At 35.7% G+C, this 14537-nt stretch overlaps 1 protein-coding gene and 1 long non-coding RNA gene across 12 annotated transcripts in view; one reads left to right on the plus strand and one right to left on the minus strand.

The window, feature by feature from the left end:
- The window catches only part of LOC103215140 (uncharacterized), a 170259-nt gene that overhangs the window by 143736 nt on the left and 11986 nt on the right, over nucleotides 1-14537 (minus strand). For all 10 annotated transcript variants that reach the window (XR_012092800.1, XR_012092794.1, XR_012092793.1 and 7 more), the window contains exons 2-3: nucleotides 13458-13601; nucleotides 11875-11931 (exon numbers count right to left, since the gene is read on the minus strand). This is a non-coding gene — a long non-coding RNA (uncharacterized lncRNA). The remainder of the gene's footprint in view (nucleotides 1-11874; nucleotides 11932-13457; nucleotides 13602-14537) is intronic.
- The window catches only part of RANBP3L (RAN binding protein 3 like), a 52605-nt gene that overhangs the window by 30875 nt on the left and 7193 nt on the right, over nucleotides 1-14537 (plus strand). Inside the window, exons 5-12 of one of the 2 annotated variants that reach the window (XM_007961383.3) lie at nucleotides 182-256; nucleotides 2913-2984; nucleotides 3333-3472; nucleotides 6415-6518; nucleotides 7610-7694; nucleotides 10934-11036; nucleotides 11420-11550; nucleotides 12894-13014. In XM_007961383.3, coding sequence (XP_007959574.1) covers nucleotides 182-256; nucleotides 2913-2984; nucleotides 3333-3472; nucleotides 6415-6518; nucleotides 7610-7694; nucleotides 10934-11036; nucleotides 11420-11550; nucleotides 12894-13014 — 831 coding nt within the window. The remainder of the gene's footprint in view (nucleotides 1-181; nucleotides 257-2912; nucleotides 2985-3332; nucleotides 3473-6414; nucleotides 6519-7609; nucleotides 7695-10933; nucleotides 11037-11419; nucleotides 11551-12893; nucleotides 13015-14537) is intronic. The other variant, XM_007961380.3, reaches the window with a different exon arrangement.

The following is a 14537-nucleotide window of genomic DNA, read 5'->3' on the forward strand; positions in this document are numbered from 1 at the left end:
AAAACTCCAAATGAAAACAAAACAAAAAACCCACTTTCTAAGTGACTTTAGTTTGCAATCTGCTTTTAGTGTCAACCTTGTCTCAGAAACAAATGAGATCTTCCAAAACAGCACAACTCCAAATGAAAACAAAACAAAAAACCCACTTTCTAAGTGACTTTAGTTTGCAATCTGCTTTTAGTGTCAACCTTGTCTCAGAAACAAATGAGATCTTCATCCGTCACTAACCTCCCAACCTTCCCCCATTCTGGGTCAGGTAATAAAGAGTTTCTAGAACTTCAAGCCTGACACTCTGACTTTTCAAAATCATTCTTATTAATGATGACTTTTCTTTCTTAGCTACTATCATAAAATGCTGACACCTTAGAAATAGATCAAATAGAGGCCTTAGCAAAGTATGCATCGAAGAATACCTTATGAATTCTAACTTCACAAATTCTGAGTATATGTTTTTACCTTGGGTAGAAAGTTTGAACTTAATTTTTTTTACGATTTCACATTTATAACAGCATTATTTTATTTAAGGCAGCCCTATAAAAGTAAAAACAATTTGCATTATTTTACTTCTTATTGTCCATCTACATAGTTTATAATGTGTAGTATTTAAAACATGCAATTATGCTTTAAATTCATATTTTAAGTTTAGCATATAAATCCACTAAAATTTCCACTAATTAAAACATTACTCCTCTTTACTTGAAATTTATAATGTTTTGCTTAGTAAAACTATTTTATCATAATAAAATATTTGAAATGGCATTTTCTCCACATTAAAATGATCTCTATTCTCATGTTTTCATTTCTATTAAACAATCATTTGCCTTTTCCAAGTTAAGTTTGCCACTAAGAAAGAAAAAGTAGAAACTACTCACTTCACTTGAATTGATCCCCCTCTACCCAGGAACTACAGAGTTTTTTCTTTTTTCCTTTTCCTTTTTTTTATTGAGACAGAGTCTGGCTCTGTCGCCCAGGCTGGAGTGCAATGGCACGGTCTCGGCTCACTGCAACCTCTGCCTCCCGGGTTCAAGCAATTCTCCTACCTCAGCCTCCTGAGTAGCTGGGACCACAGGCGCACGTCACCATGCCCAGCTAATTTTTGTATTTTTAGTAGAGATGGGGTTTCACCATTTTGGCCAGGATGGTTTCGATTTCTTGACCTCGTGATCCACCTACCTCGGCTCCCAAAGTGCTGGGATTACAGGCCTGAGTCACCCACGCCTGGCCTGAACTACAGAGTTTTTCAATGAATAAATCTATATTCTTAGTAACCACTGCAGGCATGACCGAGCAACAGTCATGTACCTTTCAGATGCAGAAGAGACACTTTTTAGTGTCTCTAACCCTTCTAACCTGACTGACAAGCTCAGACATTAAGATAAATAGAGATCCTGGCCGGTGTGGTGGCTCATGCCTATAATATCAGCACTTTGACAGGCCAAGGCAGGCAGATCGCTGCAGGCCAGGAGTTCGAAACCAGCCTGGCAAACATGGTGAAACCTGGTCTCTACTAAAAATACAAAAATTAGCCGGGCATGGTGTTGCATGCCTGTAGTTCTAGCTACTTGGGGGGTTGAGGCAAGAGAATTGCTTGAACCCAGGAGGCAGAGGTTGCAGTGAGCCAAGGTCACACCACTGCACTCCAGCCTGGATGACAGACGGAGACTCTACCTCAAAGAAAAAAAAAAAGAGAGAGAGAAAAATAGAGATCCTAATCCCAGAGGCAAAGGTATTCTGTTTTATTGTATTTACACATAAAACAAAGGAATGGCTTTAAGTTATCTATGCACCTGCTTTAATTCATTTTTTACTGGACACACACAAAAGGAACGCATCACTCTGTTTTATCTTGTGCAGAATATTAGTGGTGTTCAGCAGGAGAAAAATATGGCTCATTTTTTGTTGATGTTCAGTAATAAAAGATAATAAAAAACATTAAATTGAACTCCAAAGTAAAGAAGGGATTCTACCCCAACATTTATGTTATAACACTTTAAAGAATACTTTGAAGAAGCAATTATTCTTTTCTCATCTTCATTAATTAAATGCCAAAGGTTGCTGTTTCTGCAATTGCAATCAAGAGGAGATCCTTTTGAAATGTATAGAAATTCTATATGTGGAGCCATCACCACAGTCTTACCCCACCAATATGCTTGCAGAAAAATAACCTAGCACATTCGTCATCTTTATTTCTTTTTTCAGGTATACTCATTAAAAAGTCAGGGAGTGTGGGCAAACTTTGGTAACAGTTTTATAATATTCTATAATAGCTATGTATTAATGCTGAAGGGCTCATTACCAATTCAGATTTTATAGTCTGTAGAATTTCTGACAGTACACTATTTAAAGATCTAAAAAAGGCTGCCTTTTCTCTAGTCACCTAATTTTCACTTAGATTTCTGAAGGTAAACAGAACTATGTAGCGGGACGCATCTGGCAATCCACCCCCCACCATTTTTTCCCTTTGAGATGGAGTCTCGCTCCCATCACGCAGGCTGGAGTACGATTTCCGCTCACTGCAACCTCCACCTTCTGGTTTCCAGTGATTCTCTTTCCTCAGCCTCACGAGTAGCTGGGATTACAGGCACTTGCCACCATGCCTGGCTAAGTTTTTTTTGTATTTTTAGTAGAGACTGGTTTTTGCCATGTTGGCCAGGCTGGTCTCAAACTCCTGACTTCAGGTGATCCACCCGCCTTGGCCTCCCAAAGTGCTAGGATTACAGGTGTGAGCCACCGCGCCTGGCCGGCAATCCCATTTTTAGCAGAGCCAGTGCTCCAGAGAGCACTACCTAGTACTCTGTTAGTGCCAATTGCGACATCTGCTGGTGAGTTCAGAATGGGGTTGTTAAGCCCCGAATAGTGTAGAATCTGACACTCTTCTGTATTTAAAAATTTTTAAATATTTTTTCTTACAGTGAGGAAAAACAATGTTTTTATGATATCGACTCTTGTGCAAAGTAATGTTGATATAAAGAGTGCTGAACAAGGTATGTAGCTTCTATTTCAAGAACCTCAGAAATTGTATATTTTACCACCTATATTTTCATCTCCCTATATGTGCGTGTGTTGGGGGCATGGAGTTAGGTCAGAGTGACAAAACATGAAGAAATAATGCAAGCAAGCCAGGTTTCATGATCAAAATGAATAGTTATTGGGCAAAAGCTAGGCAGGGTGTGAGTGCTGGGGAACTCAATGCTAATTTTGACTTCGATTAATTAACACTAGTCCCTCATTTAAACATGACTTTAGAAAATAAGAATTCTATTACTTAAAAATAGGGGGTAAAGGAATATTGCACTAAAAATATATTTATCTTTTAATTCTATTCTTTTAAGGTCCTGTGAAACATTCTAAACATGTTATTAGACCTGCTATTTTGCAGCTACCTCAAGCTCAAAGTTGTGCAAAAGTAAGAAAAACATTTGGACACAAGGCACTGGAATCCTGCAAGATTAAAGAAAAAACAAATAATAAGGTGAGAAAGCCCAGGATAACAGGACTGACCTCAATCCTTCATCCTTCCTTTTGTAGGTTGTTTGGGGCCTCCATATCCAGAAATAGGAGTTGCCTGAGCTTTGTTTTGTTGCTGGGCTAGATAGCATAAAGCCCTTGGTAACCTTTTTAAAGTTGTACTCTTACATTGGAGAGTTGTAGTCTCACAAATCTATGGTCTCTCTAAAGTTATAAAGCTGAGTACTGAGCAGTAGAAATCTGGGGGTCTTGTGCCACAGCAATGACCCTATGTGAGAATGGGGACAGCAATGAGGTAGCCAGGGGCCATAGTCAGTAGTCAAAAAAGAGACATGGATTTTCTCTACATCGTCAACTGGTCAACATCACAGTGTATCTTTGCCAGTTTAGGTCATACCAGGGGTTCACTTCAGAGCCATATTCCAGTATAACAGGAGCAGAGAACTCCCTATACAGTGTAATTGGAAGGGTCTGGGAAGCCCCCAGAGACAGATAAGAATTCTAACTTCCTACTATGTAGTGTCTGAATCACTCTTTGTAGGCCTTTCTAAAGAGATAGTAACTTACACAAGCCATGCAGATACGGGTTTCGGGATATATTCAATTGTTGTAATGCTACCCCTGTCTTCCAGCAGAAGCAGACACAGGAGGAACAGGACTCAAAGATAGGCAGGTTGGAATTTGACAGTTATTCCATCTTAGCTATTTGTTTCCAGATGAACTACTGAGGACTGGTCACATAGTTTCGCTTTGTTTTGTTTTCCCTTAGTGAACATAAGGACAGAAACATTCAAGTGTAAAAAAATACCAGCTTGGTATTAATCTTGCCTCTGCCACTATCTTTGTTTATCTAAACAAAGCACCCATTCAACATCTTTTTTTATCAGCAAAGTAAGGGACTTGAACTTGGTCAGCATTTACCAATATTTTTATATTTCCAAACCCTTTACTTTGTAAGATATGATTTGGAGAGATCCATTATGAACTTAAAAAATCATTTCATCATTTATGCATGCTATATAAGTAATTTTTAAGTAAAATATGTCTTCAATTTTAGATAAGTATATTACTGTTTTCATTTAAATATAATGTAATAATTATCACCAAGTTACATAATTCCTTACTTTTATTTAAGAAGTCATATGGCCGGGCATGGTGGCTCATGCTTTTAATCCTAGCACTTCGGGAGGCCGAGATGAGTGGATCTCTTGAGCTAAAACGTTCCAGACAAGGCTGGGCAACATAGTAAAGCACTGTCTTTACAAGAAATATAAAAATTAGCTGGGCATGGTGGCATGTGCTTGTAGTCCTAGCTTGAGCCCGGGAGGCAGAGGTTGCAGTGAACCGAGATGGTACCAGTTTGGGTGACAGGGCCAGACTGTCTCAAAAAAGAAAAGAAAAAAAAGAGTGATGCATGGTGTTTAACTTGTTTTAAATTATGTAATAGGAAGTATAATGTGTTGACTAATTTCTAAAAAGTTACATTGCATTTGATTTTAAAATGGCATGTACTATAAATACACAGCAAGATTTTAATTACATGCTATGACATCAAAAGCACATCAATATTTCTTTCTTGGCAGGATTTTTGTAAACACTGCATTGCATATTTTTAAAATAAAATTTATTAATATATTTCTTCCATTTTTTTTCCTAAATGATCCAAGCATAAGAGAAAATTTCAAGTTATTGTTTATATTTATTTTTGAGAAAATTATAAGGTCTAGTGAATAAACCTTATTTCCAGTTATTGAAAATCCTTACTGTATATGCCCATCATTAAACAGAAAATTTAATGCCCATCATTAAATTTTCCATTTAGTGATCTTTGAAGATCCAGAGACACACTGTATATAAGATCCTATGTAAGAATTTTGACCAAATGAATGTAAGTTAAGATTTGGTGAAAACTCTCTAGGTGGATTTTGTAGAACCATTATCTTTATATTTCTTATTAACTTGTATATCAAAATCAGATAAATTATTTTCATCCTATCATTAATCAATGGTTACTTAATATGTATAGATTAAACAGTATATGCCTAAATAACTATTTTAACCAACATAGGAGTGAAAGCTACCATTTCGACTGAGAGCTACATCATCTGAGTGACTAGGTCATGAGCATGTACTTTGATCTTTGCTAACCATGGCACATGCTCTCTTGATACATATTTGTCAGTTCTCAAATTCTTGTTAAAAAAGAAAAAGTATTCAAAATTGTTTTTATTGATTGAAATAAAAATCTAAGTGGAAACATATCCCATCTGGCTTTAAAAGATATGAACGACCTGAAACATCTTTGCAAATCCCTGGTCGAGGAAGGAAGGTGTCCACAATACATTGTAAATACTAGACCAGATAATTTATAGGGTTCCTTCCAATTCTAAATTTCCTCACTCTTACATTTATATATTAATTCAGGTATTGTGCATACACATATGTACATAAGGCAAAGTAACTGGGTAAGTTACCAGTTGAAAATTTTAAGATAAAGAGATGAGTGGGGTTTTCTCTTACACTGGGTGACTAGGATGGTGACATTTTTGGGTGTTACCAAGGATTACATAGTCCTGAAAGTGAGCTTTACTAATCCAGAAATGAGAATTAACCCAATTTGACTAAAATGGCAAAAATAACAAAACATAGTGGGATTTCTGAATATTATGATATTCTGGTATTAGACAGATCTCCATTGTATGTAAGTGACCTGGACAAGTTATTTAAGTTCTTTGTGTCAGTTTACTCACCTGTAAAATGTGGATAATAGAAGTACAAAGTGTATAGAGTTGTAAGGAGTAAATGAGATAGTACATAAAATGCTTAGGGCAGTACTTAAACATAGTAAGTTTTCAATATGTTTAACTATAACTATTGTTTCCTTGTCTGATGGTCCTATAGTAAGGTAGTCTTTATAAACTTTTTGATGGATTTCTTTACTTTCAGATTTCTGAGGGAAATTCCTATTTGTCAAGTGAAAATTTATCAAGTGCCAGAATTTCAGTCCAGCTGTCTACAAACCAGCACTTTTTAGGTGCAACATCAGTAGAGTAAGTTAATAATGAGAAAACAGAAGGGTTGTCCTTTCATTCTTGCATTCTTTTATTATTATAACCAATCATGGAAAATAATTTTCTGACCTTGTATGTATAAACTGCCAAGATTCCCATTTGAAAGGAGATTTTATAGGAACACAAGTTTAAAATGTTTTTAAAAAATTTCTGATACTTAAATATTATCATATTAATACTGGATTGTCTTCATTGTTTCATTGACTTGGGTGAGAACTTTTTGAAAATGTATGGCTAAACTTTTATTTGGTTGGGCATAAATTATCTGGTTAGTAGATTAGGCTCTCTTCCTCTCTCTCTGGTGTTTCTTTCTTTTATTTTGGCATTATTAATTTTTTATTGGCATGGGTTAGATAAACAACAAGGAAAGCAGTATAAATCTGCCATATTTATTAGTATGTATTAGTATTACTAGTGATGAATAAATGTTTGATCTGAGAGATTAAAACTAGCTGTGGATATAAACTGACTCACATGACTGGGCTCTGTCCACATGCGGTAGCAGGTGCCTTCTGTGCACATTGGGGATGCAATGACGAACCCTGAGCACATCTGTCTACAAAGAGAGGGCTTCCTGTCTTCAAGTTTCTCATCAGGAAAAACACTTTTAACATTAAAAAAAACGTTTCTGGGAGGCAAAAAAATTTAAGCCAATGCACACTCAATTATAACAGATAGGGTTTTGCTTTTGCCCTGGAGATCTCTGGTTGCTAAAGGCATCAGCCACTTGGGGAAGGGAAGAGTGCAAATTAGGTATTAGACAGGGTGTGCTGGAAAAGCAAAAAGGGTTGGGCAGTCCTCCTGGCTGACCACACAGCCAGTGCAGTGATGGCCATGAGGCAGTCAGGACTGGTCTCTCTGTCAGTGCTGTAATAGCTGGAAACTATCTTGACAATCACCTCTGGATGCCACTATTTGAATTTTTCTTTCATTTCTCATTAAATTCAAACTAACAAAAATGAGCAGTAAATTTGATTTACATAAATCTATTAAATTATCTGATTATTTCAAGGTTTAAAATGGCTTTATCCATGTATTTAAAATAGTAAATGCTTATTTTTTTTTCTTAGATGCCAACCAAATGAAGATAAATGTTCTTTTAAAAACTGCAGTTCCAATTTTGTTTTTGGAGAAAACATGGTAGAAAGAGTTTTGGTAAGATTTTGGTATATATTTTTATTACTATATACAGAGCTGTCACTTTAAATTTCTAAAGGTAAATTAATTAAAAGTAATATTAAATTGAATAATACTTTTTAACTCCTGAGTTCAACGGCACATTTTCTTTCTTTAACTGGAAAGATTCTCCTGGGAAGCATGTCCTAGTTGTTAAAATAATAGAAACCCAGAGGAAGGGAACTGTATAATTATAACATTATTACTGATGTGAAATATTAAATAGTTCTTTGACTTGTGTTAAGCCAAAAGTACCCAAGGAAATCCCAGAATTATCTGCAATCGTTAGATAAGCTCAATTGGTAATGATATTTTAATAGTTTGCATCATTTTACAACAAGATGCATTTAAAATTATTTGCCAATTTATTATTATTTTTTTTATTTTTTTTTTTTGAGACAGGGTCTCGCTCTGTCACCCAGGCTGGAGTGCAGTGGTACGATCTCTGCTAACTGCAACCTCTGCCTCCTGGGTTCAAGTGATTCTCCTGCCTCAGCCTCCCGAGTAATTGGGAATACAGGTGTGTGCCACCACGCCCGGCTAATATATATATTATATATTTTTTTTTGTATTTTTAGTAGAGATAGGGTTTCACCATCTTAGCCAGGTCTCGATCTCCTGACCTCGTGATCTGCTCGCCTCAGCCTCCCAAAGTGCTGGGATTATAGGCATGAGCCACCGCGCCCGGCGACCAGTTTGTTCTTATTAGTTAACCACAACCCTACTTTCAAGCTCTTACATCAAAAAGCATTATTATAACTTTTCTTTCCCTAGCTTTCAGAGAAAATTCATAGTGCTTTACTTGCCTAGTGAAAACCCCTCACTGTTATTACCATCATTCTTATTTAATGCTCAGCATCCTCTTGCAATGAGGTAACTGCTTCTCTGGTCCCCACAGAACTCTGATCTCTAAGACAGTGTAATCTACAGTGGAAAATTGTACAGAAAAGTGAAAGCTGTGGGAAACCATGCCTATGGTTTTATCTGGTCAATCACATCTTCATACCTTTTCCAGCTTTCACTCAAGTCAGGAAAGTGGCTGAGATAGCTTGAACGTGCCTAGCTTGTCTCAGGAATACCAGTTACATGAAGAATCCCAAAGAAGCTGCAGAGATTTTAAAACTCATGTACGGATTTAAATTAATAAAAGAACCAACTCGTTAAGCCAGTTCATTCCAATTCTTTTTTTTTTTTTTTTTTTTAGATGGGGTCTTGCTCTGTCACCCAGGCTGACATGCAGATCATGCAGGGGCATGATCTTGGCTCACTGCAACCTCTGTCTCCCTGGCTCAAGGGATCCCCCCACCTCAGCCTACTGAGTAGCTGGGACCACAGGCACACACCACCACACCTGGCTAACTTTTTGTATTTTTGGTAGAGATGAGGTTTCACCATGTTGCCCAGGCTGGCCTTGAATTCCTGAGCTCAAGCGATCCACCCGCCTCAGCCTCCCAAAGTGCTGGAATTATAGGCGTGAGCCACCACGCCCAAACTCATTCCAAAATTTTTAGGGCTTTCATATATTAGTTATTTTAAAGGCTTAGTTTATTTTAGGAACCCTTCTGTCATTCCCAAAATGAAGGTCAACTCACCAATCCTAGACCTGTGAGCTATGCCTTTGGATATGAACCAAAACGGACTAGCCTCCATGGTGAATTTACAGGCAGTATATTTAGGCACATTTATTCCATATCATTTATTTCTAAGTTTGACACCAGATTTGCCACAGCATCTGTAAAATGTCAGACAATGCTTTTCAAACCTCACAGGATCAACTTTACATTTCACTCAATTTACCAAACATGTACTGAGTTCTTATGGTATATAAAGCATTGATCTCAAATTTGGCTGCCTGTTAGAATCATCCTTTTAAGGATTTCTTACCCCTGGTCTCATCAGACCAATTAGCTCAGAATGCCTGTGGGTGAGGCCAGCTGTCAAGCAACTCTAATGTACAGGCAGGTTTGAAAACCACCTGAGTAAGTGGTTATGCAAGCTAAAGGAGACACTGTGCCCTAAAGGTGCTTATCATCTAATAAGAGCAGACAGAGAGATACCTATACAAATAAACTATAGTCAGGACTACAGGTTTGGTTTGAGAAGGCACTTGTGCACATTTCCTATGGGCATTTTAAATTTGGTTTATAAAGGAACCTGAACTCTCTATCTCTTTAAGTTGGTAATATCTTAAGGATAACAGGAATTATAGAGATAATTTGTGTTTGTCCTCTAATCCTGTAAATTTTTGGCCTTGCGATTTGGGGGCCAGGATGCACTCTTGGCTTATTGGCTAACTATGTGTTTTTAGAGTGAGTCATTTAAACTTTCTGTGCCTCAGTTTCTACTTTCTTAAAATGGAAATAATTATACCCATCTCTACCAATTTTAAGGGAATATCTTGATGTCTAGTTAAGTAATGTGAAATAATTTTCAGTTCATAAGGGAAAAAATATAAGCATAAATTCTTAAGTATCATTGTTCCAATTCTCTGTGTTTTGCAGAGGGCTACACATTATCGCAAATGTCATGTCAATTAGTCTTTTTTGTGCAGGCCTTGATTACAACAGACATACAGGGCCCCAAGTAGCCTTAAAAGCGACTGTTGGCAAAAATTGTCTGGGAGGAAAAGTTAGGATTCTTTCTACAAAGATGTTTGCTGAGACATCTTGTGGGGGTCTCTGGATAACTTTTTTGTTTTCTTCCATAAAGTGGATAGCAAGAGTAAATTTCTGGGGACACTGAAATACTTTGGTATATGTTTCTGTTACTATATACAGAGCTGTCACTTTAAATTTCTAAAGGTAAATTAATTAAAAGTAATATTAAATTGAATTATACTTTTAACTTCTGTGTTCAAAGGCACATTTTCTTTCTTTCTTTTGTACCTCCTGGGCATCAGTTTAGTCTAGTCAGAGTGTGGAACATCTGTTACCTTCTTTTGTACCTTTAGACCTTTCCCATTGCCTCTGGGACTAGATCCCACCTGAAGTAGGCTGGTGGTAACTAGATTACATTTTCTGAGGATTAGAACTCAGGCTTTCTAACAATGGAGACGAATTCTCTGTTCAGCACATAGAAAGTCCAAAATAAAAACATACCAGCTGGGCTTATTTGCTGTGTTGAAACAGAAAAATGAAAGTGTCTTACTGCAAACATATAGGGATAAAATTAAAACTTTTATTAAATAAAATTAATAATGCATCTTTTTCCCCACTCAGAGTACTCAAAAACTCACCCAGCCTCAACTTGAAAATGATTCATACGCCAAGGAAAAGCCATTCAAATCCACTCCGAAATTTCCTGTCAACTTTTTAAGTTCAAGTAAGAATTCTTTCATTTGTAAAACATTAGATTCACCTAGTTTGTCTTTTTATGTTATTTATTAACATTAATATTTAATATAAGTAAAATTAATATTTAATATAAGATTTTAAAAACCAGTAATTCAGTGTTTCAAATATTTTGGTAAAGATTAAAGCATATAAATATCATTATCTGATATACAAGCTTTAATAATTTTTTTAGTTAATGCTATGCGGGAATCGATAAGGAGATTTTACACAAACTCAAGCAGTTTGAATTTTTGGAATCTCACTTACTATTAGAAAAAGCCAAGTAGATATATGTAGTCATAGGGGCAATAAAGAACTTTCACAGTAGAGAAAATGGGGACTTTTCAGTGTTTTTCCCGCATTTTCTCTTAGGAACAGACTCTATTAAAAATACTTCCCTAACTGAATCAGCTGCTGCATTCTCTTCCCAACCATCACGAAAATGCTTGCTGGAGAAAATTGATGTTATAACAGGGGAGGAATCAGAACATAATGTGTTAAAGGTCTGTATATCATGTTTTACTCTTTTTGGTAGCATTTACATACTTGGAATAAAGTTAACATGAGAAGAGACATCTTTAAAAATACAGACAGAAGTATAGTTTTCATGGAGACTAAGTTACTTAAATAAAAATGTTGGACGCTCTCAAAAATTACACCAGTAACTTATTTTCTTCTTATGTTTGTATGTGTACTTTGCAGGAAAATGGGTTGTTAGTTTTACAACTATTCACATTAGTCCCTTAGAAATATGATAGCCAAGTATCCTGCTTTAATATTTGCTTTTATAATTAGTGCTATTATTGTGATTAAATAATTCTACTTACACAGGTTTAACAATGTTGATACTTTGATTTCAGTCCAATAAGAATTTTGTTTTCCTCCTAAAAAAGTTTAGAATTTCATAAATTTAGCTTCCTTTAAAAAAGTTTAGAATTTCATGTAATTCAAGAATTTCACAGATATACACTACAGTATCACAGGATTTTAATGCTGAGTAGTATCACCATCAGCACAAGCACATGAAATGTAATTACTACGACTTTACCTTTTTCCAACAAGGCAGAAATTTCCCTTTGCCTTTCTCTATCTACTTTTCTCTAAACTCTCTCCATTCCTCTCCACTTCCTGTATGATCTACAGACACTTTTATTTCAACTGTGTCTCAAAGCATAACCCTTGAATTAGATTAATTCCAGTCTTATTGAAGTAATTGTTAGGAGTGAGGCTCTGACATGCTGTATTTTTAACAGGCTGTTTAGGTGATTCTTGTACACAGTAGTAATGATTGTAGTGGGGTAACCTGTGGCATTACATCGTACTTCTCCACATTATCATGCCGTCTTTGAAAATTTCGAAGCATGCAAATGGTTCAGTGATTCCTTTACTTTCAAATAACATTATATAGCTCAAATAATTAATATAAAAGTTGATGTATATATAGTGTTAAAAAATCAGAAAGTAGGTATGGCATTCTACCACTGACAGAAAAAAAGAGGGGGAACATTTATATGTATTGGCATGTATATATGTACAAATATCTCTGGAAGGATAAACAAAATATTTTACACCAGTGGTTACTTGTTGCAGGGGTGTAAATTGGTAGATGGGAAATAAAAGCTGGGGCCCCTTTTCACTTTGTATGTCTTTTTACTTTTTGATGTTTGAACTATCCAAAAGTTATATGTTTCTAAACATTAAATATATGTTAAAAGCTGGTTTAAAAATCACTAACGAAGATTATTTTGGTAAAAGATCAGACACATATAAATGTGTCATAACATAGGAAGTAACTTACTTTGAAAAAATTTTCTATATATTTGACATTTAAAAAATTGTTATTTAGATCAACTGCAAGCTTTTCATATTCAACAACACAACACAATCCTGGATTGAAAGGGGCAGAGGAACGTTGAGACTGAATGATACAGCAAGCAGTGACTGTGGAACATTACAGTCAAGACTAAGTAAGGAATCCTTTTGTAAAGCAAGCGATGATTTCTCAGGATTTCTCATGTGTACCTATAATAATACAGGCACATATCATTTTCTGGAGATGTGCTATAAAATACACCAAAAAAAATCAGACTGTTGAAAATATTTCTATAGGAGCTTCCCATTTCAAGTAGGCTCTCCTGTTAGACTGCATGGGCTCCAGTTCTGGCTCCAGCAGTGACTAACTAGTGACCTTGACAAGTTTTTTAATCTCTTTCTCTACTGTACTTATATCAGTTTAAAATGGGAATAACTGTAGTTCATGACTTACTGAGACAATTCAATGAGATAAAGCATGTAAAGCACCTATATCAGAGCCCAGCACACACCTAAATAGTAATGTTATTATTATTTGAAATAATATGATGCAAATTATTTTGTAAAGTGAAAAGCTTTTCTAAAAGAAAATACTTGCCCCATAATTTGTCCTGGGCATCCCAGACATGGGATGGGGGTCAGGATGAAAGATTAGTCTCTGAGGAAAGAGATTAGTTTCCAAGGTGTGCAGTTATTGAATCCTGCAGGCACAGTGATGTTCAGAAGTTGGAGCCAGTCAAACCTAAAAATACAAGAGAGCTATCATTCAAAATGACACAATGGGCATTGTTCAGAGGTCCAAACTGAAAGACAGCACAGGGAGAGATCTGGGCAGGATGAATGGATTTATTGGTCAATTTTTAGAGGTCAAGACTTTGGAGGAGACCACAGGTAGACATTGGATCCAAGAATAAGGTTATTTGTTGAGTTCTGGATATCAAGCTCAAGAAATGGGTAAGAGATATAATTCAGACTAAAAGGATAGAAACAGTGTCTTCAGTTCTGTAACAGGCACGCAGATTTCTAATCACCCAACCAAGTAATAGTACCAAGGCAGCTGCTAGTTATTTACTACTCTGGTTTGATTCTACTGCCTGCCAAAGGAAAAAAAAAATCCCCAAAAAATAAAAAACAAAAAACAAACCCAAAAGCAGCTTTCTTTTTATTATGCAGGTAATATCCATTCATTGTAAAAACTGGAAAGCATGGATTGAAAAAATTTTTTAAAAAATCACTTAAAGGCCTATCTTCCTAAGATAACATCTGTTAACAGAATATATTTTTCTGACCCTTGTTTTCTGTATATATAAACGTATACATAGATTGTAAAAGTTCTGATTCATGGTGTTAATTTGCTTTGTAGCCTATTTTTTTCTTTTACATATTACACCATGATTTTTCCACATCAATAAATATCTTTTTGCAGTATTCTTAATGGGTTCATAATATTCTCTTGAATGACTACACCATAATTTATTCAACTAATTCCATTTTTTTGGACACTTTAGGTTTTTGTTTTGGTTTTCTTCATTGTAAACAATTCGCAGACGAATATTCTTCAGACCATCAGTTCTTAAAAGGAGTTCTAAAATTTTAACCACTTTTAAATATTACAGTAGAAAAGTGTAATTTCAGCACTTAAGATAAAAAAGTTCTCCCAACATAAGAAAGTACAATT

The sequence above is a fragment of the Chlorocebus sabaeus genome, chromosome 4 (assembly GCF_047675955.1).
Source record: "Chlorocebus sabaeus isolate Y175 chromosome 4, mChlSab1.0.hap1, whole genome shotgun sequence".
NCBI classification, from domain to species: Eukaryota; Metazoa; Chordata; class Mammalia; order Primates; family Cercopithecidae; genus Chlorocebus; species Chlorocebus sabaeus.